At 43.1% G+C, this 26,653-nt stretch overlaps 1 protein-coding gene and 1 long non-coding RNA gene across 3 annotated transcripts in view; one reads left to right on the plus strand and one right to left on the minus strand.

Moving 5' to 3' along the window:
• The window catches only part of LOC130521584 (uncharacterized), a 52,949-nt gene that overhangs the window by 15,043 nt on the left and 11,253 nt on the right, over positions 1 to 26,653 (plus strand). The gene's annotated exons all lie outside the window — the stretch shown is intronic.
• On the minus strand, positions 23,231 to 25,219 carry LOC130521560 (uncharacterized). 2 transcript variants are annotated; one of them, XM_057025198.1, is made up of 2 exons: positions 24,034 to 24,694; positions 23,231 to 24,003 (listed from the first exon to the last, which is right to left on the minus strand). In XM_057025198.1, the coding sequence occupies exons 1-2, from the start codon at positions 24,676 to 24,678 to the stop codon at positions 23,551 to 23,553; spliced, it is 1,098 nt and encodes a 365-aa protein (XP_056881178.1). In that variant the 5' UTR covers positions 24,679 to 24,694; the 3' UTR covers positions 23,231 to 23,550. The 2 variants fall into 2 exon arrangements, with proteins under 2 accessions (XP_056881178.1, XP_056881180.1); XM_057025200.1 differs by adding an exon at positions 24,760 to 25,219 and having other exon boundaries at positions 23,234 to 24,096.

The following is a 26,653-nucleotide window of genomic DNA, read 5'->3' on the forward strand; positions in this document are numbered from 1 at the left end:
CTGTAATGCTTGTAGAAAATAAGTATTGAGTCAGTCAAAGTCAGTTGTAAAGTTTTATGATTAGACTTTTGATTTATGATTCTAATAACAATGATGGTGTTTGTTCTAGAGGAGAAAAAACTTACATTTTAGTCCATTTTAGTCACAACCAAGCTGCCATGTAAATGAAACCAATGTGAATGAAATAATAGCGAACAGTCCTAAACTACCTGGAAAAAGGTACTGTAGGTGCCAGAGACAAGGTGTCAGTGTTGATGTCACTTTTGTGATGAATAGACTGATTGGCCAGGAAGCCCAGGAGCCCAGTTTTACCCAAGTTAAGTTGGAGGAGGTGGTCCTGCATCAATGCAGATGTGTCCAAGAGACCTTTGGAGATTGTGTCTCCCCCCCTCCCCTTCAGAAAAGCAATCTTTTGGTTTCACTGTTTAATTTGCTCCATTTTGATTTAATATTGTTATTGCAGATTTGGTGTCATAATTAAAGCTGTTTCACAAACACACAAATTGAGGCAGACACCACAGGGTATGATACCATTGAGCACAGAGCAGTGGGTGGGGCAGGATATGTCCCAGGATGTCTCCTGTCTCTTGTCCCACAGCTCGCCAGATTATGACAAGGCAAAAATCAACTTTTCCTCCATTCTTCTTATCATTCTACTACACACACTTCATTTCACTGACATAGTCCAGCTCCTATTGCAGGCATCATGTGTTTTATTAACAGCGGTGCAGAATCAACCCCCACGCTGCTCCGGTTGGCACAGACCTACGTGTGTTTTTCGGTGTGTGAAGGCTTGTGTGGCAACAACACAGTATTATTGTTGTTGTTAATACTACTACTACTACTACTACTACTACTACTAATAATAATAATAATAATGATGATAATAATAATAATAATAATAATAATAGATTGATAATTTGATACCATAATGATAATTTGATACCACCATTTGGGAGAAGTAATTTCCTGTCCATGATTGCAGAATGTTTGGTAGATGTGGCTTAGGGGCTTAGATGTAAACATATAAACACTGGGGTCTCCATGGGTCAAATGGTGATGATATGAACACTGTGATCAATAAAAGAAGTGGAGAAAATGGAAAAGAATATCTTGCTTGTGCTCTAAAAGAGAAAAAGATGTTATTATAGACAGTAATAACTGCACAGTAAAAACATCAGCAAGAGGTCTGATATATGATACTTATATTAAAATGTATTCTTACCCTTAACTCAATAGGCAATAAAAAAGCAATATTTATCATATTAGAACACAATCCCTTGCACCAACAAACTCTATTGCTATGTTTTATTTATGCACAATAATATATGCTGATGTCATCGGGGTCATCGGCATATGACATATCAGCATAGACTAGTGACTTGATTTTAGAGGACAGGACACTCCGTCAAAAAACACCCTTCAGATCCAAAACTTAATCAGGACAAGTGACAACATACAAAAACAAGCACAACTGAGTTTGCAAGGTCATCTGTGTAATCCCATTTTTCTTCAATCCATGGTCGCACATAAAAACAAACAGATTGGTGATTGTATATTAGCTTATTTTTCTTCTAGAGCAGGACTGTTCTCTTATATACAAGAAGAATCCAGTGAAATGTTCCCGACATATCAATAATTAAAGGGTCTTTCTAAAGTTTCAGAGGACGCGCTCAGACGGATACTCAAAGACATACAGGAGTCAGAGACAAAAGAAGGGTCATAGAGGAACCACAGCTGCCGTCACTTCAGTTCACATAAACATCAAGTTCGCTTCATCAGAGGCAGAAAAGGTCATTTGAAACAACACCAGAGGCATCTCCCGGTAACACGTTCACTCTTATCTATCTTCCACATACCTGTGTGTTATCTGTTCTGTTATGTTGACAGAGATCCCTACAGTTTATGAGTGTTTGGCGATCTTGAAACATCCATTACTCCACAGATCACTGCTTGTTTTGGAGACATCCCCTTTTCCACAGCTCTGTCCTGCACAGCGATTATTGTGACACCTACAAATGATGTGTATAATGACAATAATAATTGTGAAATGCCCAAAATGCATTCCAGCCAGATGCCCAAACCACCTCAGCTCGTTCCTGTAGATACGGAGAAGCAAATTAAAATTCCAGATTCTAATGATTGTCTCAAAGACAAAACTTTGGACCCTGGAGAGCTTTTGCCTTTGGGATCCACTGTTACCAATTTGCTGGTTGTTTTAACCTCAGGATATCGATCAAGCTGAGACACAACTCCTTATCCTGGAGAAGCCAATCCAGACGTTTCCAGCTGAGAGCCATCATGGCCTCACACTGGCGGTGCTGATCTGCAGCAAACAGGTGTAAACCTTCCAAGTAAGCAAGTGAGTAAGTAAGTGAGTGCGTCAGTCAGTGAGTAAAAGGTCAGCACTCAGCCACAGAAACACCAACACAGGTTTTTGTGATCAGTATAGCATGGTTGAGGGGTGTATTCCATTTTCTGTTGCATTGTGTAATTCTATTGAGCACTGACACTTTAGGTGGTGAAATCACAGAAACACTCGCCAGAGAAATTGTTTTGATAGCAGATGGCTGGGAGACGTCTGTGTATCATTCCTCACTTCCGATGCTGTTAAAGATCAGGCCAAGTGTCTACAAAACAAGTGCTTATAAAGGTGTTCTGTCTGAACTAGTCCAGCTGTACCACATGTGGGACACTTTCTGACCCATTTCCCCATTTATTCCCACACTCCAAACACACATTAGGTCTATTAGAGACTAAAGGTTTCATCAAGTGTGTGCGTATTTGTATGTATGTATGTATGTATGTATGTATGTATGTATGTATGTATGTATGTATGTGTGTGTGTGTGTGTGTGTGTGTAACCATGGCAATTGGTCAAAATCCATGTACCGTATTTTCACGACCATAAGGCGCACTGTATTAAAAGGCGCAGTCTCAGTTATGGGTGCTATTTCTGTATTTAAAACATACACAAGGCGCACCGTATTATTAGGCGCATGCTGAAACATACAGTAAAAAATGTCAATGGAAGTAAAACAGTGAGTTTCGACATATTTATTGAACAAAATATTCATTCTTCCACCACAAAACCATCAAAGTTTTCATCTACTGTATCTGAATTAAACAGCTGCACTATTTCAATGTCCAACATCCCGAATTCCTCTTCTTAATCATCTGAATCGGACTCACGGACCGGTTCCGGTTTAGCGTTGATTTTGTGAAAGCTCTTAAAATACATGAAGACGGTATCATAGCCCATGCATCTACAATCCACCCGCATATAGTGGCATAACTCGCCCGCCGCTGCCTCAGTCTTTGTGTTCGCCTTCCGTCATCCAGCGCTCTGTCCGTTTCCGTGGCAGCCGAGAACCACGGTGAACGACGACTTCTCGTGCCCTGTTGTGCGTATCGCCACCGTGCTGGTCCCTTTTTCTCCACTTTGTGGGCCAAAGAGATGTTAAAAGACAGAGGGATCTCATCCATGTTGGTGATGTGGATGGGCGCGGTTATCTTGTCGCGGCAGTAGGTGCGGAAGATGGCCGCCCTCTCCTGGTAATCCGCGGGCAGCCGCTGCACAACAGTTGTCCTTACACGTATGGAGAGATGCTGCCTCCTCATAAAGCGAAAACACTAAGATTGCTCGATTGCCATTTTCAGCCGCATATTCGATGTCCTGCAGTTTAAAGTAAGCCTCATTCGTACGCGTATCGCTTGACCGGCGCCATTTTAGGGGATCCTTACGCGGAGGTGTGCCGCTAATTGATTGGCGGAGCGTTTACCGTAGTGCACCCACCAGCAGATTTTGGAACTCAGTCCACACACAAGGTGCTCCATATTATAAGGCGAACCGTCGATTTTTGAGAAAATCTCAGTGTTTTAGGTGAAAATACGGTACTGTATTTGCTTTTGTTTTATTTCCATTCTGTGTTGATTGAGCTTCAGTATGAAGCCATATCAGACCAGCTTAGTCCAGTTCAGTCCAGTTTAGCCTAATTTAGTCCAGACCAGGGTGACCCTGGTCTCTCCTGATCAATCAGAAGGCTGGAACACATGTAGATGGACCGGACCACTGCTTTAGTTACTCTATTGGAAGGTAAAACAAGAAGACGTGTAGTTACAGCAGCACACGCTTGTTATGATATAAGTGCTTTATGGCTCTCCTCTTTCTGTCCTTGCCCCCTCCCTTTCTCCACTTCTCCCCTAGCCATCTGTCCATCACCAGAAGGGTCCCTCTACATGGGCCTGGTCCAGCTAAAGGTTTCCTCCTATTAGTTTTTCTTTGGGAGGCCTTGGGATTCTGTAAAGCAAACAGAGACTATCAAGATCAGCACAGAGACTGATAAATCAAGATGAATAAACAACTTTATTATATTTACTTCTTCAAAGGTAAAGCCTTTCCGTCACCTTTTCCATACAATGTCTGGAAAATCCTCCACTACTCTTTCACAACCTCTTTTCTTCCTTCTCCCCTCTTATCCTTTGCTGCTACACTTCCTCTTGTAACTGGGGGTGGGGGGCAGCCGGAGGTGCAGGTATTCTTATATATTGATCTATCCATTTTTAATGGCCCCATGTTTCCCAGAGACAGAGACATCCTATTCAGGTTCCATTGGGCCAGTGATGCTGTCAGGGCTTGTTGTGCAACTTAAGAGTGAGAGTGTCTGACCTTGGAAGTGCATTAACAGCACCCCTAGGGGAATGAGACATGTTGGTCACTTCTTCACCCATAAGAAAAAATGGACTTTGGGCAAATATTTGTGAAGACTTGCTTAAAATCATTTTTAACAACTTAATAAGAAGAGTGTGCAAATTAATTTGATTTTGACCAGAAGCAACTTCACATGTTCTTCTGGAGATGTTCAGAGCACAGTTAGGGTTCCCATTAAGAGAAGGATTCTTGTAAAACCCTGAGAACCTGAGGCCACAGTGCGTAAAGGGAGGCGAGCTGAATATCAAACACTGCGTTAGAGCCATCACGCCATCCTCTGATCTGCTACCATCTGTGTCTACACTCATCCTTTCTTTTTTGGTCCGATTTCTTCTTTCATTTCAGCTAATTTTAACCCTCTAATAATAACACACCATCATTAGTGACAGTGCTAATGATAGCCTCACATGAAAAATAACCAATAAAAATTCTGGCTGACCCAAGATGGAAAGTGAATAATTGCATCAAGCTGACATGAGGACTTAGAGAGGAAAAGATTGGTGATTGAAGTGAGGGCACATGTGCAGAGACGTGAAATCAATTGTTGATCTGAGCTTAAATGCTTAAATATTTGTTTGTGTTTCTTAATAAGTGCCTTTACTCTCTCCTTCTTTAAAATGCAGATACGCTACAGACACAAAGAGCCTTTCAAGCACGTTAAAGATCATGTTCAGCCCACTGCAGGCAGCAGTTCTCTTGGTCTTCTGCTTTGACAGCGAGTCAGCTGGGCTTGTTCTCCAGCTGCTGGCTCATACTGAGTGAGCCACCAGCCTAATGAGATCACTGGTATCCAGTTTGATGAGGGTCAGTACTCATTTTGAGCAATTCATTTTTAATTGGTCTCAAATCTAATCCATTTTATCATGTCAGATCCTGCACACGTTTGGCCCCCAGGCCACTGAATGTGGCGACAATTCCCTTGAGCTCTGTGTTATTACAGAGAGTGGAATGATGGAAGATGTTGCCGTGTTTGGTTTGTGGTTGATTGTTGTCGTCACAGTGATGCTACGCTACCCAGGAGCTGCTCCGTTGTTGCTGACACCCTCCGGTGCTCGTGATGCACAGTGAACATGACACAATGGAGCTATTTATCATGTCTGCATGTGCATCATGGCAAGAAACACTTTTTTTGATTATATAATGTGCAGCATTTGACGACAATGCATTTCAATGAGAGCTGTGGAATGTTGAGAAAATATGTGACTAATGATACATGCTGTTTCCTCCAAAGACTATTTATTAAAATGCTATAACATTCACACAGATTCTGCACTTTTTGTGTGCCTTCTATTTCATTTTGCTTTTTGTGCTTCTTGGTGCTCTTTCTTTATCCAACTTGTGCAACCAGCTGTGTCTCCTGCTTTGCCTCTATCACCATGTCACATCTAATTTGCAGTTTGTGCTGACTCCGTACCTGCTAGCAATCAGCGAAGAAGACATCCATTAGGCCCAGGCGTGACAGGTCCCCTCTGACTCTCACTGGACCTTAATAATACCTGACAGAACACAGGTTTACTACTTAGCAAACTGACCCCCTCCCCGGAGACAGATGGGGTCCATTTGGCTATCACATCCTCTGGTCTTTGTATGGATTACAAGGACCAGAGAGAGGAAGATAACACAACAAGTTTTGTCACGCTATATAAGCCCTTTTTCAGGTAATTTGAAGACCAAAGGGCAAAAGATAACCTACAGTCTGTCTAGAAACTTGCTCATGAGTCAGGAACAACCCCTCTTATTTGCCTTTTATTTCTCCATTTTAGACAGCCACAGAACACCACATGTCCAACAACAGTTGTCAAAACTTTCAGTATCGACGTGGTTGGATACTCATCTGGCCCTACAAAACAAAAAGACACTCTCAATACTTCCATCTGAGCAATAAATTGCATGCTTGTAAAATTGTGCATGCTTGGATTACGTACATTTTGTGGATGATCTACTACGATAAATTGCCAAAGTAAATAAGGAGTTGTTGGTTTTTGCACCATAGAGAGCATCGAGGAAAAGCAAAAAAAGGAAACTGGAATCCGATCCAAATGAGTTGGAAGTGGTCTTAGAGGGGACAAAAAAACCTGAACTGAATCTCCAACAGATATCCAGGGTAGTTTTCTTTGTCAACTGGACTGTTTTTCCATCTCTTTTGAAGACGTTTTTGCCTTCTATCCAGACGTTTCGCCTTCAAAAGAGAAGAAAAACAGTCCAGTTGACAAAGAAAACTACCTTGGATAACTATGACCTGGATGATTGAGAATCTACACAGACAATCTCCAAAAGAGAAATCTCAACATTACAAAAATTAATCTGAGCGAGAGCCACATCTATACCATAGTAAACAATGTCGGAAAAACTGAGACAACATTGGGTGAAGTAAAAAGACGGTGGCTGAGGCAAAGACCCGGGGCGCAGAACAAAAGAAACAGTCTCCAACCTTCCATTACTCTAGAGATGCAAACAGTGTCCAATATGGCTGATGCACTCTGGTGGGACACTCGAGCCGTGTCTTGACTACTCAACCAATCTGGATACGCTTGGGAAGCCAGCAACCACATTTAATACAAGTCAGACCTCCAAGCACATCCAAGATTGTGTGGCTGCTTGGGAGATTGAATCAGTTCTTGGTGAATTTAACAAATGTGTCTCTGCTGATAAAAGCAGCAAATCCACATTTTGTTTGAAGATTCTGGTAGATGAATCATAGCAACTGGACTGTTGGAGTTTCTTGAAGACGCTTCATCAGTTCTAACTGACTCTTTGGGAGTTCCAGATAATTCTACTCTTCAGGAGCCATTAACACATTTAGAGCTTCAGTCAACTGGTGGTTGGTTACTCCACACCTCATTATGTAGGTGGTTGAATCTTCCCCTGAGACAATGAGCAGTTAGCAGCACTCATTGTTGGGTAGATGGCCAGAGCTGTTGTGGTGTTGCTAGCTACAGAGTACTCATCCTGTTCACAAACTGACAAAATGTTTTCCAAACTATTCACTCTGGAGCCCATTTTCAAAGTCTGCGGATTCAGGCCCTCTGAGCACCGTTTTCCTGTGAACCAAAGGAGCAAATGCAAAAGAACCTTTGTCCTTTTTCCGAATTTGCATTTTCTCCTCCAGTGTTTTCTCACCTGGGCTTAAATGGCCCCATTTTCAATAAGGCCAAAGCACTAAATGGACAATGCATGTCTGCTCACTTCAAAGAACTCAAGCTTGCACACGTTTTAGTGAATGCAAACCTTTAGTAAATAACGCCACATGATTCGCCACTTAACCATGTAAATTCAAAAACAAACAAAAAAAAGCTGGATCAAATAGACTTTTTTATAAAGAGGAAGAGAAATGCAACAGACATTTAGGTAGTTGAGGAAGACCTATCCAGCACATTTTCAGCCATTCAGCACCAGCTCCATCTCAGAAATGTTGTCTGGCACCAAAACTGGAAACAACCAAGTTCTGATTCAGCTTTCAATACAGTGATTTCAATTCAACTATATCAATCAATCTTTATCAATCTTTATTTATATAGCGTCTTATACAATCAAAATTGTTTCAAGGCGCTTTCCAGAGTCCCAGGGCCTGACCCCAGACAAGCAACAGTGGCAAGGAAAAACTCCCCTTTAACAGGAAGAAACCTTGAGCAGGACCAGGCTCATGTAGGGGGACCCTCCTGCTGATGGCCGGCTGGGTAAAGAGAGAGAAGAGGGAGGACAGGTAGAGGATAGGATAGATAGGAGAGGAGAGGGGTAGAGGAGAGGAGAAGTAGAGTGAAGGGGAGGTAGAGGAGAGGAGAAGGAGGAGGAGGAGGGGAAAGAGGAGAGGAAAGAAGAGGAGAGGGAGAGGAAAAGGAGGGGGAGAGGAGAGGAGAGGGAGAGGAGAGGCACAGAGCATAGAAACACACACAAAAAAATATGATGCACAATCACTTCAGCGGGGCCGGCGGTCATTATGCAGCTCCGATGGCAGTGATACCTGTAAATAAATAGGGGAAGCAGAAAAACTACACAAGAATCAGCATAACTAGTCTGCTTGATGAGGAGAGGAAAGGAGAGGAAAGGAGAGGAAACCATGACCCAGTGGAGTGACAGAGGCCTGTCAGGTGATCATGTTTCCGGACCCCGGCAGCTTTGGCCTATAACAGCATAACCAAGATGTGACCTAACGATTAGACGACCCCCTAAGTATGATAATTTGTCTGTCTATGATAGTAACTGGAACTACTGAATTAGTAACAATAAGCTTTTTTCAAAGAGGTAGGTTTTGAGTCTGATCTTAAAAGTAGCGATGGAGTCAGCCTCCCGTACCTGGACAGGGAGCTGGTTCCATAGCAGGGGGGCCTGGTAGCTAAATGCTCGGCCCCCCATTCTACTCCTGGAAACTCTGGGAACCACAAGTAGACCAGCATTCTGAGAGCGGAGCGGTCTATTGGGCTGATAAGGTATCACTAGCTCCTCCAGGTAGGATGGAGCTAGGCCTCTGAGGACCTTGTAGGTCAAAAGAAGGGTTTTAAAAATTATTCTAAATTTAACGGGCAGCCAGTGAAGCGACGCCAGTACAGGAGTAATGTGATCTCTTTTGTCAATACCTGTCAGAACTCTGGCTGCAGCATTTTGGATCAACTGGAGGCTTCTTAAAGAGTTGTTTGGACACCCTGATAATAAGGAGTTACAGTAGTCCAGCCTGGAAGTAACAAATGCATGGACTAACTTTTCAGCATCATGGTGGGTCAGTAGCTTCCTGATCTTTGAGATGTTCCTCAAGTGAAAAAAGGCACTTCTAGAGACTAATTTAATGTGTGAGTTGAAGGAGAGATTTTGATCAAAAGTTACTCCTAGATTCCTCACAGAGAGACTAGATGTTAATGAGATACCATCTAGAGTGATCATGTGATCTAATCTATCCCTGAGAGGTTCAGGACCAAACACCATGACCTCAGTTTTTCCTGGGTTAAGGAGGAGGAAATTTGAAGACATCCAGGACTTTATGTCTTTAAGACAGGTCTGGAGCTTCACTAACTTCTCTGTCTCCTCGGGTTTCATGGATAAATAGAGCTGAGTGTCATCAGCATAACAATGAAAATTTATCCCATGCTGCCGAATAATGTTTCCTAAGGGAAGCATGTACAATGTGAAGAGGATTGGTCCGAGTACAGAACCTTGAGGAACTCCATGGCTCACCCTACTGTATGAGGAGGGAACGCCATGGACATGGGCAAACTGGTATCTATCAGATAAGTATGATCTAAACCAGTCTAGTGCTGTCCCTTTAATCCCAATCACATGTTCCAGTCTCTGTAACAGGATGCTGTGATCAACTGTATCAAAAGCAGCACTGAGGTCCAGCAGAACCAGCATAGAGACCAGTCCATGATCGGAAGCTATGAGAAGATCATTAGTGACTTTAAGAAGTGCTGTTTCTGTGCTGTGGTGAGCTCTAAAGCCTGACTGAAACATCTCAAACAGGCTGTTCCTCTGCAGGTGCTCCAGTAACTGAGTCACCACCACCTTCTCTAGAACTTTAGAGATAAAAGGAAGGTTGGATATTGGCCTATAATTTGCTAAGACATCGGGATCCAGTGATGGTTTTTTAAGCAACGGCTTAATCACTGCCACCTTGTAGGACCGGGGTACATAACCTGACACTAAACAACCATTGATCTGGTCCAGGATAGAACTGCCTATCAGTGGTAGAACATCCTTCAACAGGTGTGTTGGGATGGGATCTAAAAGACACGTGGTGGTCTTGGATTTCTGAATTAGCGATGACGCCTCAGAAAAATATATAGGGCTGAAGGAGCTTAAGGGCTCGCTGGAGACCCTGTATGTTCCCACAGTCGGCACATCTGGTGATGGTCCAGTTGTTGGGATGGCCTGGTTAGCGTTCTCTCTGATAGCTAGAACTTTATCAGTGAAGAAGCTCATGAAGTCTTCACCACTAAGGGAAGAAGGGATACGTGGATCTAAAACACTGTGACTCTTGGTTAATTTGGCCACAGTGCTGAAGAGAAACCTGGGGTTGTTCTTATTTTCCTCAATCAAAGAAGAAAAAAATAAGCTGTTCTAGCCTTGCGAAGGGCCTTTTTGTAAACTAATAGACAGTCTTTCCAGGCTACATGGTAGCTGTCTATTTTACAAGAATGCCACTTCCTTTCCAGTCTTCGCACTTTCTGCTTGAGGGTCCTGATATGTGAATTATACCAGGGGGCACACCTCCTCTGATTTACTATTTTCTTTTTCAGGGGGGCAACAGAATCAAGCGTGATTCTCAGTGAGGTTGCTGCACCTTCAGCAATAGAGTCAACCTCAGCAGGGCTAAGATTATAATGATTGATCCCTGGGGAAACACACGGTGGTCCTGGGATCAGCACAGGGATCACTTCCTTAAACTTAGCTACAGCATTATCTGAAAGACATCTGCTATAGTAAGACTTTGTTCTGAGCATAGAAGAATCCTTAATCATAAATGTAAAAGTGATCAAAGAATGGTCTGACAGGACTGGGTTCTGAGGGAACACTGACACATGTTCTACCTCAACACCATAAGTCAGAACTAGATCTAGGGTGTGGTTAAAGCTGTGAGTTGGTTGGTTTATCTGCTGGAGGAAACCAACTGACTCAAGTAATGAAATGAAGCCATTTCTAAAGCTGTCATTTATAACGTCCATATGGATGTTAAAGTCTCCAATGATAATGACTTTTTCCGTTCTAAGGACCAAGTCAGATAAGAAGTCAGAGAACTCAGACAGGAACTCTGAATGTGGCCCAGCAGGGGGCCGATATACAACTACAAACAGAAGTGGCTTTTCTGTCCTCCAGTTCAGATGAGTGATGCCAAGAGTCAGGCTTTCAAATGAACTGAAGCTATGTTTTGGTCTGGGATTAATTAATAACTTGGAGTGATAGATTGCTGCCACTCCCCCTCCTCGACCAGTAACACGTGGAATATGATAATTAAGATGGGTAGGAGGAGTAGATTCATTTAAGCTCACATACTCCTCCTCCTGAAGCCAGGTCTCAGTAAGACAAAATAAATCAATGTGATGATCCGCTATCAGGTCGTGCACTAACAGGGATTTACACAAAAGAGATCTAATATTTAACAGTCCACACTTAATTGTGATATTAGTTTCTCCAACTTGTGCTTCAGTATTAATTTTAATAAGATTTTGGTGATTGACCGCTCCCCTGCTCTGTGCTTGGTGAACTTTTAACCGTGGAACAGAGACTACCTCTATAGTGTTAAATATGTTATTGTTGGTGGATGAGGGTTCTAAGGAAGCAGCAGAGAGGTGTGTAAGACTACAACTCTGCATCCTGGTCTGGACCCTGGATTGTCAGGTCACTTTGGGTCTAATAAAATTAGCCAGATTACTAGAAATGAGAGAAGCACCATCTCGTGTGGGATGGACACTCTCCTAATCAGACCAGGTTTTCCCCAAAAGGTGCTCCAATTGTCTATAAAGGCCACCTGGTTATCGGGGCACCACCGTGACAGCCAGCGACGGAGCGACGACATGCGGCTAAACATCTCATCGCTGGCCAGATTGGGGAGGGGACCAGAGAATGCTACGGAGTCCGACATCGTTTTTGCGTAGTTACACACCGACTTCAAGTTAATTTTAGTGACCTCCGACTGACGAAGCCGGGTGTCGTTGGCTCCGACGTGAATAATAATTTTACCAAATTTACGATTACGTCTCGCCAGCAGCCATAAATTTGCTTCTATGTCGCCCGCTCTGGCCCCCGGAATGCACTTAACTATGGTCGCTGGAGTCGGCTTCACGTGGCGCAAAACAGGGTCGGTTTCTCAGCGGGTGTGTCGCCGAGTGGGGAAAAGCGGTTAGCCACGGGAAGCGGTTGGTGGTGCACCGTGGGCCTTTGTTTTGGGCTACGCTTCCTACGAACCGTCACCCAGCCGCCCTGGCTAGCCGGCTGCTCGGCTGCTGCCGGGGGACCGCTAGCTGTAGCTACGCTAGGCGGCTCCGCAGCAGCTAGCTTCTCCTGGCTACCTGACACAACTCCAGCTAACTCCAAACTGCGGAACCGCGTCTCAAGCTCGCTAAGTCTCGCCTCCATAGCCATAAATAAACTACACTTTCTGCACCTATTCCCTTCACTAAGGGAGGCAGAGGAGTAACTAAACATTTCGCACTCTGAACAGACAAAGACACCGGGTGAAACAGACGGTGAGGCCATGCTAACGCTAGTGATCGGCGAAGCCCTGTATTTGTTTAATATGGGTTGTTTCTTACTGTTGATATCAGGTGACTAGAATGTCTCGAGTGTTCAAAATTTTAAGTAAAGTGAATAGAACACACCAAGTGTTCAATATTAAGTGAATACAACACACCAAGTGTTCAATATGAAGTGAATACGGCACCCCGTGCACAATGCAACCAACGAACGATAGAAGAGACAGGAAGTGACGCAATACTCACTATACAAATCAAAATTATGTGATGGAAGGGTTTGAGTTAGGAACACCTTTCAATATGATTCTAAACACAAAATAAACAGCTTTTAAACATTGCAGCTGTGTGAGTTTGACTTTAACGGAGTAGTTTCTGCTCAGCATGGTTTGGATGATCTACTTAAATGGACATGGAATTTTTTTTTCTAATGCTACTAGACTTCAGTTACAGTTGTCCTTTACTTTTGCTTTATTTGAACAATGTTCATTGCAACATGATGAATGACAGGCTAGCATAAAATCTAACAGGGAGAAAATTTGTAACACAGAAATTCAGCCCAGATTGACTTTAATTGCTTGACCATTGAACTCATGTGTCTATTTTTAAGGTTTAACCCCTTTACCACGTTTTCTTCCTTTTCCTTATCCTATTTCTCACTACTATTGTGCACTAAATTAGACACTACTCATCCTGATTAGCCAACAATTAGGTAATGTGAATAAATCATTAAAAATGACACGGGTTGCTTATTTTAATTACTTAGCATGGGCCTTTAGTCATAAGTCTGAGTGCTCATTATGTGCCCAACACTAACTCTCTTGAAGGCCTGAGCATTAAACTAACATCGCCTGAGATGCTTCCAGGCCGTGTGGAGTCATAACTCTGATATTACTGCTGTCACAGACAATTAAGAGAGTTGCAGAAACACCTACCACCACATTTGGCAAGAACAAGCTCCTCACAGACAGCCATCCTAAAGCAATTGTTTCAAATGATCCTACACATAAAGCAATAAACTAACAGGGCGATGAGTCTCTACACTCTAACTTTTAGCAGCATGATTCATTTGCAGTTCATTTTAAGTCAATTGCCAATTGTTTTTAATTACAAGGCACTAAAACAGATCTCTGTGTACTGTTACTGTAACTTTTACCATTAAATATGTGAAATTGAAATTCCAGAATATTGCTGCAGGTAAATTGGAAAGTCATTTATTTCATTTGTGTAAGTCAATGTCTTGGCCTTCAAGTCTCCAAATGGAAGTAGGAAAAACAAGAGCAGTGCTGAGGGTCCTGAAATAAAAGTGTGCATAACCTTCGGTGGGGCTATGGACTCTCCACATTTGAGACTTCAGGCCACAGTTCTGGCTGACCCTCTTACTTCACATCTAGATTTGTGAGGATCTAGTTTTTTTATTTCCATTCATCTGTTTTAGTGTGGGAATGTTCTGTTCTGTTGTAGTGAGTGAGTTTCTGCTAGCACTGGGATTTGTCCTTCTATTTCCACCGTTTAAAATTTCATACTGTAGCTGTAGATTTCTGATAACTAGTCTTCGTCTTCCACTAAAGACGAAGAACACTGAACTTTCTGAAATAATTGTATTCCTTTGTTAAGATGCCCTCACTCTGTCTCTGGTTTCCACTGTATCTTTTTCTAGGTTGGCAAACAAAAACATGGAAAAAGTGGAAGATTCTGTTTCTAACACATTGGGCTCAGTCACATCTTTCTCTTTACTTTCATTCTCTTTATTTATATAGCGTCTGTTACAAAATTGTTTCTGCTTCACAGAATCCCAGGGCCTGATCTCCCAACAAGCAACAGTGGCAAGGAAAAACTCCCCTTTAACAGGAAGAAACATTGAGCAGAACCAGGCTCATGTAGGGGGACCCTCCTGCTGATGGCTGGCTGGGTAGAGAGAGAGGAGAAGGGGGAGGATAGGTAGAGGAGAGAACAGACAGAGATCATACAGAGAACAAACAGAGATCTCCTCAAGGAGAGGACGCACGGGTGTCAAGGAGAGGAGAGGAGAGGAGAGGAGAGGAGAGAGAGGAGAGGAGAGAGGAGAGGAGAGGAGATGAGAGGCAGAGAGGCAGCCATGATCCAGTGGGGTGACTGAGGCTTGTCAGGTGATCATGATTCTGGACCCCGGCAGATGCTATAGACCTCGGCCTATAGCAGCCTAACTAAGATGTTAACCTAATAATTAGATGATAAGTATGATAATTTGTCTGTCTAGGATAATAACTGCAACTACAGAATTAGTGATAATAAGCTTTTTCAAAGAAGAAGGTTTTAATTTTATTCTTAAAAGTGGAGATGGAGTCAGCCTCTCGTACCTGGACAAGGAGCTGGTTCCACAGCAGAGGAGGCTGGTGGCTAAATGCACAGCCTACCTTTAAAGACCACAAGTAAACCAGGATTCCGAGAATGGAGCGGTCTATTGGGATGATAAGGTGTCACTAGCTCCTCCAGGTAGGATAGGGCTAGGCCTCTGAGGACCTTATTGGTCAGAAGAAGAATTTTAAAAATTATTCTAAATTTAATGAGCAGCCAATGAAGAGACGCCAGTACACGAGTAACGTGATCACTTTTGTCAATATCTGTCAGAACTCTAGCTGAAGCATTTTGGATCACCTGGAGGCTTCTTAAAGAGTTGTTTGGACACCCTAAAAATAAAGAATTACAATAGTCCAGCCTGAAAGTAACAAATGCATGGAATAACTTTTCATTATCATGCCGCGTCAGTAGTTTCCTTATCTTTGCGATGAGTTGAAGTACAGATTTTGGTCAAAAGTTACTCCAAGATTCCTCACAGAGAGACTAGATGCTAGGGAGATACCATGTAGAGTGATAATTTGATGTAATCTATCCCTGAGGAGTTCAGGAACAAACACCGTGACCTCAGTTTTTAGATAAGGAGAAGGAAATTTGAAGATATCCAAGACTTTATGTCTTTAAGACAGGTCTGAAGCTTCACTAACTGCTCTCTCTCCTCTGGTATCATGGATAGATATAGCTGAGTGTCATCAGCATAACAATGAAAATTTATTCCATGCTGCTGAATAATGTTTCCTAAAGGAAGCATGTCTGCACAATGTCTGCAAAGCTCCTTCCAAAAATTTGTTTTGAGGACCTTTGAGAGTCAAAAAATCCCAGCATGCACTTTGCTGCCAGCAGTGGAGGGTGACCTTGAGATCAGTGTCTCATTGTGACAATTATGAATATCACCTTTAGAAGGACTGTTCTCTCCATGTTGGAACATATTTTGATTGACATGATCTGTTGACTCCCTCACAGAGAAATTCAGACCAAGTCAGTCACAATTGATGGAGCTGCTCAAAATCCTGCTCATCCAACCTAAACAAGTCTGTAGCATTTAGATTAAGCACTAAAGCATTATGGACATTAATGGACATCAGGACATTAAAAATACAAAAGCCTATAAAGCAGTCCAAAAACTCAATTTTAAATGGATCCTGTGTCTTCAGGAATCTATTTTTTATTTCATATTTTACTGTGTCCTGCTTGATATCACAGTAGCTGTTTTTCTTGGACAAATAAAAGTCAGACTTCATCACATTATGAGTCCCTGCTACAGGAGAAATACAGACCTTGTGTGTTTAAACAGAACTCTGCCTGTGTGCACATGTTCCAAATGTTCTATGTGGTCATTCAAAGGTTGAATAGGAAATACATTCATGCTTTTAGGATCTTTATACTTTTTTCTTTTTTTTCTCCATTCAATTATGAACCAGATGAATGATACTGGTCAATGAATGATGGTTTATAACGCAGTCAGACCTGTAAAGAACACCCACACCAAAGTCCTGAAAAGTTTGTCATAAAAATCCATTTTCCTGCCGCTGCTGATCTCATCCAGCCTACCGAAAACATGGCATTTTCAATCAGCAGTAAAAACAAGACAGCAATCAACAAAAAGGACCATGAAAAGAATGAATCTGAATGGAGATCTTTGCTGTCAGATAAAATGAATATGAGAAAGATGAAGGAAGGAAGATGAGTTTGTAATCTAATTAGAGCATATTTTGTTTTGTTTAACCAGTTTAATTAACTGGTTGAACAAATTTAAATGTACAGATGGACACGGAGTGAATTGATGTTATTCTTATCATATGATTGTGCCTAATGAGGTGGCTCAGACAAAGTTACAATGGATGAGCAGAAAAAAAGATTTAATTACTATGCATGAACACTTACGAAGTAGTTAAAAGTTAAATTAACACTAAACAGCATCAGCCCAACTCTTTTTTGACAAAGAGCTCTCAGAAGAGGCTATAATTATCCCAAAGCACTTCCAACCTAGTGAGGACCCTTAATGCAGAAAAACCAGACAAGGCCCCTCACCCTGCTAAGAATTCAGTCAGGACAAGTCAGGACACTCAGATCCCAATCCTGCCCTGTCATGACAGGTGTACCCCATGCCTTGTTTTGGGCTACGCTTCCTACGAACCGTCACCCAGCCGCCCTGGCTAGCCGGCTGCTCGGCTGCTGCCGGGGGACCGCTAGCTGTGCTGGGACCTCTCCCCATCACTCTTCTTATTCATATCAGGCCCCTCTGCTATGGAACCAGCTCCCTGTCCAGGTACGGGAGGCTGACTCCATCTCTACTTTTAAGATCAGACTTAAAACCTACATCTTTGAAAAAGCTTGTTGACAATGGAAGCTTGAACTGCTGCTCAGCTCTCCCTTGCAAGGACTCCAGTTGTTTGTGTGGTTGGTCTGAGTCTTAACATAAGAGTAAAGAACAGCGTGGATGACAAACTTCACCCTCACAGGTTTCCGGTGAGGGTTGGTCTCCGCCAGGGCTGCCCTTTGTCACAGATTCTGTTCATAATTTTTATGGACAGAATTTCTAGGTGCAGTCATGGTGTTGAGGGGGTCCGGTTTGGTGATCTCAGGATCGGGTCTCTGCTTTTTGCAGATGATGTGGTCCTGTTGGCGTCATCGGCCCGTGACCTCCAACTATCACTGGATCGGTTTGCCGCCGCATGTGAAGTGGCTGGGATGAAAATCAGCACCTCCAAATCCGAGGCTCAACTGGAAAAGGAGGAGATCCTGCCCCAAGTGGAGGAGTTCAAGTACCTCGGGGTCTTGTTCAGGAGTGAGGGAAGAATGGAGCAGGAGGTCAACAGGCGGATCGGTGCGGTGTCCACAGTAATGTGGACTCTGCACCGGTCCGTAGTGGTGAAGAGATCTTCGTTGCTACCCTCACCTATGGTCATGAGCTTTGGGTAATGACCGAAAGAACAAGATCATGAGCTGGAAGAGGTAGCTGAGTAGAGGGAAGTCTGGGCTTCTCTTCTTAGGCTGCTGCCCCTGCGACCCGACCCCAGATAAGCGGTAGAGGATGGATGGATGGATGGATGGATGGATGGATGGATGGATCACCTGACAGGCCTCTGTTACTCCACTGGGTCATGGCTGCCTCTCCTCTCTTCTCCTCTTATCTCCTCTCCTCTCTTCTCCTCTCCTCTCCTCTCCTCCTCCTCATCAAGTAGACTAGTTATGCTGATTCTTGTGTAGTTTTTCTGCTCCCCCCCACTTCCCCCTTCTGTATTCATTTACAGGTATCGCTGCCTTCGGAGCTGCATGATGACCTCCGGCCCCGCTGACTCACTCGGCTGGCGGCTTGCATAAATAGTGTATTTTTGTATGTGTTTCTGTGCTCTGTGCCCGTCCTCTCCTCTCCTCTCCTCTCCTCTCCTCTCCTCTCCTCTCCTCTCCTCTCCTCTCCTCTCCATTCTATCATCTACCTGTCTTCCCCCTTCTCCTCTCTCTTTACCCAGCCAGCCATCAGCAGGAGGGTCCCCCTACATGAGCCTGGTCCTGCTCAAGGTTTCTTCCTGTTAAAGGGGAGTTTTTCCTTGCCACTGTTGCTTGTTGGGGGTTAGGCCCTGGGATTTTGGAAAGCGCCTTGAAACTATTTTGATTGTAAAAGACGCAATATAAATAAAGATTGATTTGATTTGATTTGATATATTTCGGCAAAGCAGATCTATATCTACCTTCATGTTGAGGACACTCCCTCCACCTTCTTCTTTACCTGATGGGGTTTCTAAATAAAATGCTGCTAATTTTCTCAAATTACACAGTAATAGAAACTCCAGCCTGATTTTACCATCTTCTGAATATACAGAAATTTCTGTCCATTATGCTCCTATAAAATATAATGGCCCCAAATACCTTTCCATTCCACAAAGAAAATAGTAAACAAAGAAAGAACAGCACATCTGCTATGCAAACTTCAGGTAAGTATGCAAGAATAAATATTCAGCAGGACTAAAGTTATGAATCAGCCTCTGCTGACTGCCACACTACTGTAATCACAGAAGATAAGTAAAAGTAATTTCAGATTTTCATTGTTCCATTAATATTTATGCTGCAGATGGTCAATCAGGGTCTGTTAATAGCCAGGGAGGGAGTAATCAACATATCAGTCAGAAAAGCCCAGGAAGGATGCTCCAGTGGGAGGACCGAGCCAATGATCTGGTCCTCTGACGCTCTCACCTATGCTGCCCTCCAGTTCTGAGCTTATCTACTCTGATCTTTGACCATGTTGTCAATTTGCATGTGAATTATTTAAATGGTCTACATCATTAAAATTGGATGAAAATATGCAGCTGGAGTTGGTCCTTTAGTCCCTGGTTTGAAACAACGGCTGCATAAATGGTGTTAGCCTATAACCCCACCACCACCACCACCACACCCCCAATAGATGCAACTGATATTTAAGGAGTATGTCATTCAATAAATCAATTTTTATTTATATAGTATGTCATTCAATAAATCATTTTTTATTTATATAGCATCTTTGTGAGAATAATTTTTATATTGTTATTTAAATGCATTTGTATGTTTAGCACCTAAGTACATGAAGAAGAAACAAAGTGTTTTTCACCACCTTGATTTAGTACACTTGTCCAGAGCACCAGATTTACGATGAGATTGTTATCTGAAACCCTAAAAGCATCTTGGGAGGAGGTGAAAATTCCACATGGGTAACAAGCTGATGTGAATAAAGGAAGGAGGTTTGCAGAGCAGCAGCAGAGCGACGGAGGGTGTTCCAGAGTGAACTGCTGCTCGCTCTCCTTTGCAAGGCTACCTGTGTTTGTGTCTTTTGTTGATTCATGCAGGGTTTTACTGGGTTGCTCTGTTTTAACTCTAACATCTTTTACAATCAAAATTGTTTCTAGGTGCTGTACAGAATCCCAGGGCCTAACCCCAAACAAACAACAGTAGCAAGGAGAAACTCCCCTTTAACAGGAAGAAGCCTTGAGCAGGACCAGGCTCGTGTAGGGGGACCCTCCTGCTGATGGCCGGCTGGGTAGAGAGAGAGGAGAAGGGGGAGGACAGGTAAAGGAGAGAGAAGGTAGGAGAGGAGAGGAGAGGAGAGGTAGAGGAAAGAATAGGCATAGATCATACAATACAATACAATACATACATACATACATACATACATACATACATACATACATACATACATACATACATTACAATAAGTAAAGTAAGGTGTAACAGTTGTTAACACTCATCACTTTATTGACTCCATCCAGTGATCACATTAGAACAGAGCACATTTTAAACTCCTGACACAGAAGTGGAGACAGACAGTAATTAAGTCCAAGATGTCCAACAAGACTCTAACTCTAATGGATCAATATGAAGCACATTTCAGCATTTGTGTTAACTCTTCTAGAAGCATCATATTTCAACATATTCTGCTTTTGTGCCATGTTTTACTCTCTAAAGAGCAAGAAATGGGGATGAAGTGTTTAATTTAAATACTCTGTGCAAAATATGTATTGCTAAAAATCTGCAGCCCTCTGACATGATTCAAGCAGGCCTGGAACATCAATAATCTTACAGTGGATAGTTTAACTTGAGGAGGCCCAGGGAGCACGGCTGTATTTTTAAGATAAAGACAACATCAATATTGCAGCAGCATGACTGTAAATTAATGCTATTTATAGAAATAAATCAGTTAAATCAGCATTTTTTCTGCATAACAGCAATTTGCTCATAGGATTATGAAAACACTGTCAGATGTAATCTGAATATTGTACATCAGTGATCCTTAAAGTCAAAGCTCTGCCCCAACTATAACCTTAATTTTATCAGGCAAAAGATAAAAAATATTGTTTGTAAAATTATTTGTTTAGTGCATTTAGCATTCCTGTATTTGTGCAGTAGGGTTTTGGACCAGCAACCATACCTGAAACATATTCTGTAGGTGGATGTAACTTCTGGATCTGACTCATGCCTGCTGACGACTGGATGGATGGATGGATGGATGGATGGATGGATGGATGGATGGATGGATGGATGGATGGACACAATTATACTTATCATGTGTGTTTCTTGGCAGGTGTGGAGTTGAAGATTTTGAAGATTAGACATCAAAGAGAAACTTGAATGAGCTGATGCAGAAGGACTTTGATATTAAACTGAGAAGATATGGAGCAGATGCTGAACCAACAGCTTCACCTTCATCTATGTATAACAACAAAATTATTCTATGTGATTCCATAAAATCATAGTAGGCCTGTTAAAAGGTCGCGTTGATCAATTTATAACTTTAGAGGTCCAAGCCTGCTGGCAGCGATGTGTCTGTGGGGCCAACAAGCAGCAGTTCCAATAAACAGGCAGAAATAAATGAAAGTCCTGTTGATGGAACAGTGTGTAATGAAGCACAAAGTGTGGCATAAATTGATTCCTCTCTGAAAAATGATGTTGTTGATAATATGTAGCGCATCGCTGAAGAGCGCCTATAAGGTGTTGCTCAAAAATATTCAGATGTTTCCACAGGCCAAAACTCTATTTTCAACTCATTCAGCCTCTTTAAACCTGGAGCACGAGCAGGTTTCTATGACACAACTTCATCTTGTTTTTATCTCTTCATTTCTGCACCTCTTAATCTTTTTAATCAGCGATAAAAACATCATGACTGCTGAGGAAAAAGGGATTTTTCCACAAGTGTTTCTAGTTATGATCTTCAAATTTACATTTTTTAACACAAACATTCAACAAGTACTGTATATGTGTCCAAATCTGTCCTCAAGTGTGTTTATTACATTTAGTGCATCTTTGGGGACATTGTGGAAACACACACTTGCACCAGTGGAGGGGAAGCGGGTCTGAATTTACTAAGAGGGGAGTCATTGTATGACAAGAAGGTGATTAATTCTATTAAATGTTTTAATAACACATCTGTATTCCATGTACAATACTGGTGAATTAGGAATATGTCATACACACTGGACATACACAGTTGACTTTAGCATATCTATATTTGACAAAGCAACTTTAAGAGAAAAAGAGAAAAAAAACAACATTAATTTATAGAGCCAGATGTGCAGCTGCTGATGGGTTTCAAATCCCTGGTTAACCTTAACCCTAACCCCAACACTAATGAGATCGAATCAGCATTTTTTGAGACAGAGAGAGAGAGCAGACAGACTGACTGACAGACCTTGTTTGTTAAGTGGTGGATGAGTTGAAGAAACAACCCTGAGTGTGGATGTTAGAATAAAACACACCACTGCTGCATCTATGAGGTGATTCATACACAGTGTTTGTGCTTGTGTGTGTGCATGTGCGTGTGTGTTAGTCCTTTCCAGTAACAGAAAATACATTCTATCAAACGAACACACACAGGACCATAAAAACACTAAAGTACACACTTTAAGGCCAGGAGGGCCAGCTAATAATGGAGGAGCATTCAGCTGCTGCCACACCTCATCTTCTCTGTTGCTTTTTCATTCAACAGAGGAGCTCTTTAAGCAGGAATACAATTTTTCCAGCTCTTGGCTCAATGCTCTCATCTCTCAGAAGGACATAGAATTTCATAGATGCATGCTGGAATATTATTTTTCCTTTATGTCATTTTCACATCACTTTCTCTAGCTCAGATCGAGTCAAAAGTGATTAACATGTTGCCGCCCTTCATCACCTGAAACGTTGAACGCCTTGGGGAAGTGAGGAATAATCTCTAACTAGTAATAATAATGCGTTTGAGTTCAGAACTGGGGAGCTTTGTTATTCAACAGTGAACCAAACTGTAGGATGTAAAATGTCTAAAGTTTAACATTCCAACAATGATGGTCTCATTAACTGCTCTTGGAATGTTGAACATTGATGCAGGCAGAGACGGTCCTTCAGGCTCAGGCTGTGTGTGCAAATCACTTACAAATGGCTCTCTCTTTAGTTTCACAGTTGAACCCATCATACTGGCCCAGTGGGTTCTTCTTCTTCTCTTCTTCTGAGGGGGATTTCATAACAATTGAAAGAAAGAAAGAAAAAAAAAAAAAAAGAAAGAAAGAAAGAAAGATTTTTTTAGATTTTACACAACCACTTTATTTACACAAATTCACACTCTGTTAAAAAAACCAGTGCTGCCAACAAAATAAATAGAATCAACAAAAAACAGTTACTCCACAAGGAGTTTGTCCACTGTCCGATTGGTCCAAAAGTGTCCTTTACACCATTCAAACACACACAAAAAAACATTGTCCCTCGCCCGGAACAGAAATGGGCACTGGTCTAACATAGTAGGATCCATCCTACAGAGGGAAAAAAACCGACGGTGGCCTGTCACACAGGCTCCAGCGGGGGGGCTCCATCCCTTCCCAGCCAGTCGGCCTACAAGCTGGTGCTCTTGTTGGACAGTTCTCTCAGTTGTTTCCTGGCTTTGCCCATATGTTTCCTCAGCCGGAAGATCTCAGGATCAGTCAGGTCCGACGCCGCTCTGTGTTTGATCCAATGGCCGGCTGACTGGATGAAGAGGAGCTTGTCGGGGAAGTAACTCCCCAAATCAGGGCCCCTCATGCCTTTGGTCCTCGTGAGAAAGTTCTTGATCATGCTCGGGGGGTACAAGTCATCCCTCTCGCTGTCCGCCACCGTGTTCGACAGCTCACTGGCATCGGACATGTACTCTTGGTCGCTGGTATCTGTGGCAGCGGCTGCATCCTCCAGCCGTCCAGCTTTTCTGTCACCACCGTCGTTCATTCCATTTTTCTGCTTTCTGCGCCGCTTTGCGGGAGCTGGCCGCCATTCAGGCACCCCCCCGCTGCCCTCACTTGTACCTGCACCTCCCTCACCCAGCTCACCTGTGCTAACGCTAACCTCACCCTGCTCACCTGTGCTCATTCCTCCCACACCAAGCTCGCCAGCCATTTTCCCTGTCTCCTGCCCCACGTCACCTACAGCTACACCCTGCTCACCGGTTTCACCCATGTCTCCCATCTCTCCTACCTCACCCAGTTCACTTATTTCACTCATTCCCTCCCCAGTCTCACCCAGCCCGCCCAACACTTCAAAAGCCACCCCAGTTGGATCCATTTCCTTCCCCGCCTCACCACTCTCACCAGTCACCTCCACCACCATCTCCACATTCTCCCTCGCTCCACTCACCTCAGTCACACGCACACATTCACTCCGTTTTCCCTCCGCCTTCGGCTCCATCTCCGCGCCGTCCGGAGCAGCGAGGTCCCCCTCCGCACCGCACCGCCGACGCCTCGCTGCCGGAATGGGTTCCGCCGCCACCGCGTCTGGGACGGCGCGGCTCGGACAAGCCCTGGCCAGATGTCCCTCCTCGCCACAGTTAAAACATTTAAGGGCAGAGGAGGTAGCGAATAAAACGTAATCGAAGTCGTCCACACGGACGACAAAACTATAATTAAACTCCTCCGCCCTGTTGTTTAAAATCATGTGGACCTGCCTACGATGATACACTACGTGTCTCAACAATGGCGACCGACACCCCGACATCAACTTCCTAATAGGAGACACCAGTTTCCTATGTCGGGACAGTTCTCTCTCCAGGAACTCGTCGCTGACGAACGGCGGCACGTTGGACAAGGTAATCCGTGCCGCCGGCTGCGTCAGCGGAGTCACCTGGACGAACTGCCCCCCTACGGTGATCCCCGTCTCCACCAACCTGTTGGCCTGTTCCACCTGCTCTACGAACAGCACCACCGCCCTGTTCATGCGGGCGGCGGACTTCACGGAGCCGTGACCGATTTCCTGGCCCACAGCCAGAGCCACCTCCTCCACACTGAGCACGGAGCCCGCTCCCACCTTCACTCCGTGTCTCCGGCTCAACCCGTTCAAAGTGGCGTTCGCCGCCATGACGGCCGCACGCGGTCGGCCGCCCCACACACTCACATACACACTCGTTAAACTAATAAATGTATACAAAATGCACAGAAAATAAAACTATATTCACTAACATTCACACTCACACAGAAAAAGACAGAAGTAGGAAACGCGTTTTTTCACAAATTCTCATTCGTTCTCTCTCTCTCTCGCTCGCACTCCTTCCACCACCGAAAGAAAGAAAGAAAGAAAGAAAGACTCTGCTGGCTCAGTGGGGTTTGCTCAGGGCTCCTTGATAGCCTTTGATTATCCGTGCATGCTGTTATTCACTCACACACAATGAAAGCCAACCAATTAGCCTTTGGCCTGCAGAAAACGATGCTCAGGACGCTTGTGTGGTGTTGTGAATAGAGTGGCTGTCACAGCTCACAGCAAACCCCCACTTATGGTGTCAAGTAGCCATTTGGTGTTTGATGCTGCAGATGGACCTCTAGTGCCGGAGAGTTCTGATTACAAATATTGGAACAGCTGCATAAACCGTGCAAGAAGTTCTCCAGATGGGTTAAGTCAGTGGTCCTGGGGATCCATGTTCAAACTGAGTCTGAGAGAAAACAATATTCATCAGAACACAAAGGAAGAAAGCAGCAAAAGGTTGCTGAAGTTTGATCGGCGATAGTTCCAAACACAGTCATTTGTTGTTCTCCAGCATGAGCTGATGAAACCAGATGAAACAGATGACTACAAGTAGCACCGCCTGATTAAAATATGCAAACTGGAATAAAAAACTATTAAGCAGCAGGTAAACTTCAGATGTGCAGACAATGATCCGGAATTGTGCTGTTTATGTGTCTTATGTAACTTCTGGATCTGACTCATGCCTGCTGACGACTGGATGGATGGATGGATGGATGGATGGATGGATGGATGGATGGATGGATGGATGGATGGACGGACGGATGCTCATCTGACACATCTTCCAATATCAGAATGATCTTCTAAGGCTTAAAATTCATCTTGAGATGACAAAAATCTTGTCAATCATCTCAGATGTTCTCATATCCACAAATGAATTATCCTTTATTTGCTTGTATTTAACAACTTAAAAATGAAAATAATTCCACTGTAATTCACAATGGTTATAGCACTAGTAACAATACAAGCAGGTAATGAAAAGCTGCAGAAACAGAGTTCAGGGGTGAAACATGTGCAGATGAACCTGCAGAGAAATGTTTTATCACTTTAATCCAGTTGTGGCACAAAATTGAAAAGCCGATTAACAACAAAACATCATTTTCATTTGTGTGTGTTTATGTGTGTGTGTGTGTGTGTTTAATCAGGAAGACAGATAAAAGGTTGATGTGTGCTGTGATTGTGTTTCCCAACAGAAAAAGCCTGAAATGAAAATGTCACCTGTTCCATAATCCTGATTAAATCCTAATCCTTCACTATTGAAGATGATGTCAGTACAGACAGGCCGGATTGGAACTAGGATGAAACAGCTGAATGATGATTTTGTAGCTCTAAATAGACCAAAAGATAAAGACAGAAAAACAACAGAGGCTCAGGGATCAAACTAGTGTTATAAGTAATGTTATAACTAAAGTTATACCACCATCATCAAGAGTTGCAAGAAAATGCAAAACTTTTC

This window comes from Takifugu flavidus, chromosome 2 (genome assembly GCF_003711565.1).
Source record: "Takifugu flavidus isolate HTHZ2018 chromosome 2, ASM371156v2, whole genome shotgun sequence".
In the NCBI taxonomy this organism is placed as follows: domain Eukaryota; kingdom Metazoa; phylum Chordata; class Actinopteri; order Tetraodontiformes; family Tetraodontidae; genus Takifugu; species Takifugu flavidus.

Coding starts and splice junctions, on each gene's coding strand:
- LOC130521560 (XM_057025198.1), bottom strand. CDS start 24,678: ATGTCGGGGTGTCGGTCGCCATTGTTGAGACACGTAGTGTATCATCGT. Junction 24,004..24,033: donor GCACAGGTGAGCAGGGTGAG/GTTAGCGTTAGC, acceptor GAGCTGGGTGAG/GGAGGTGCAGGTACAAGTGA.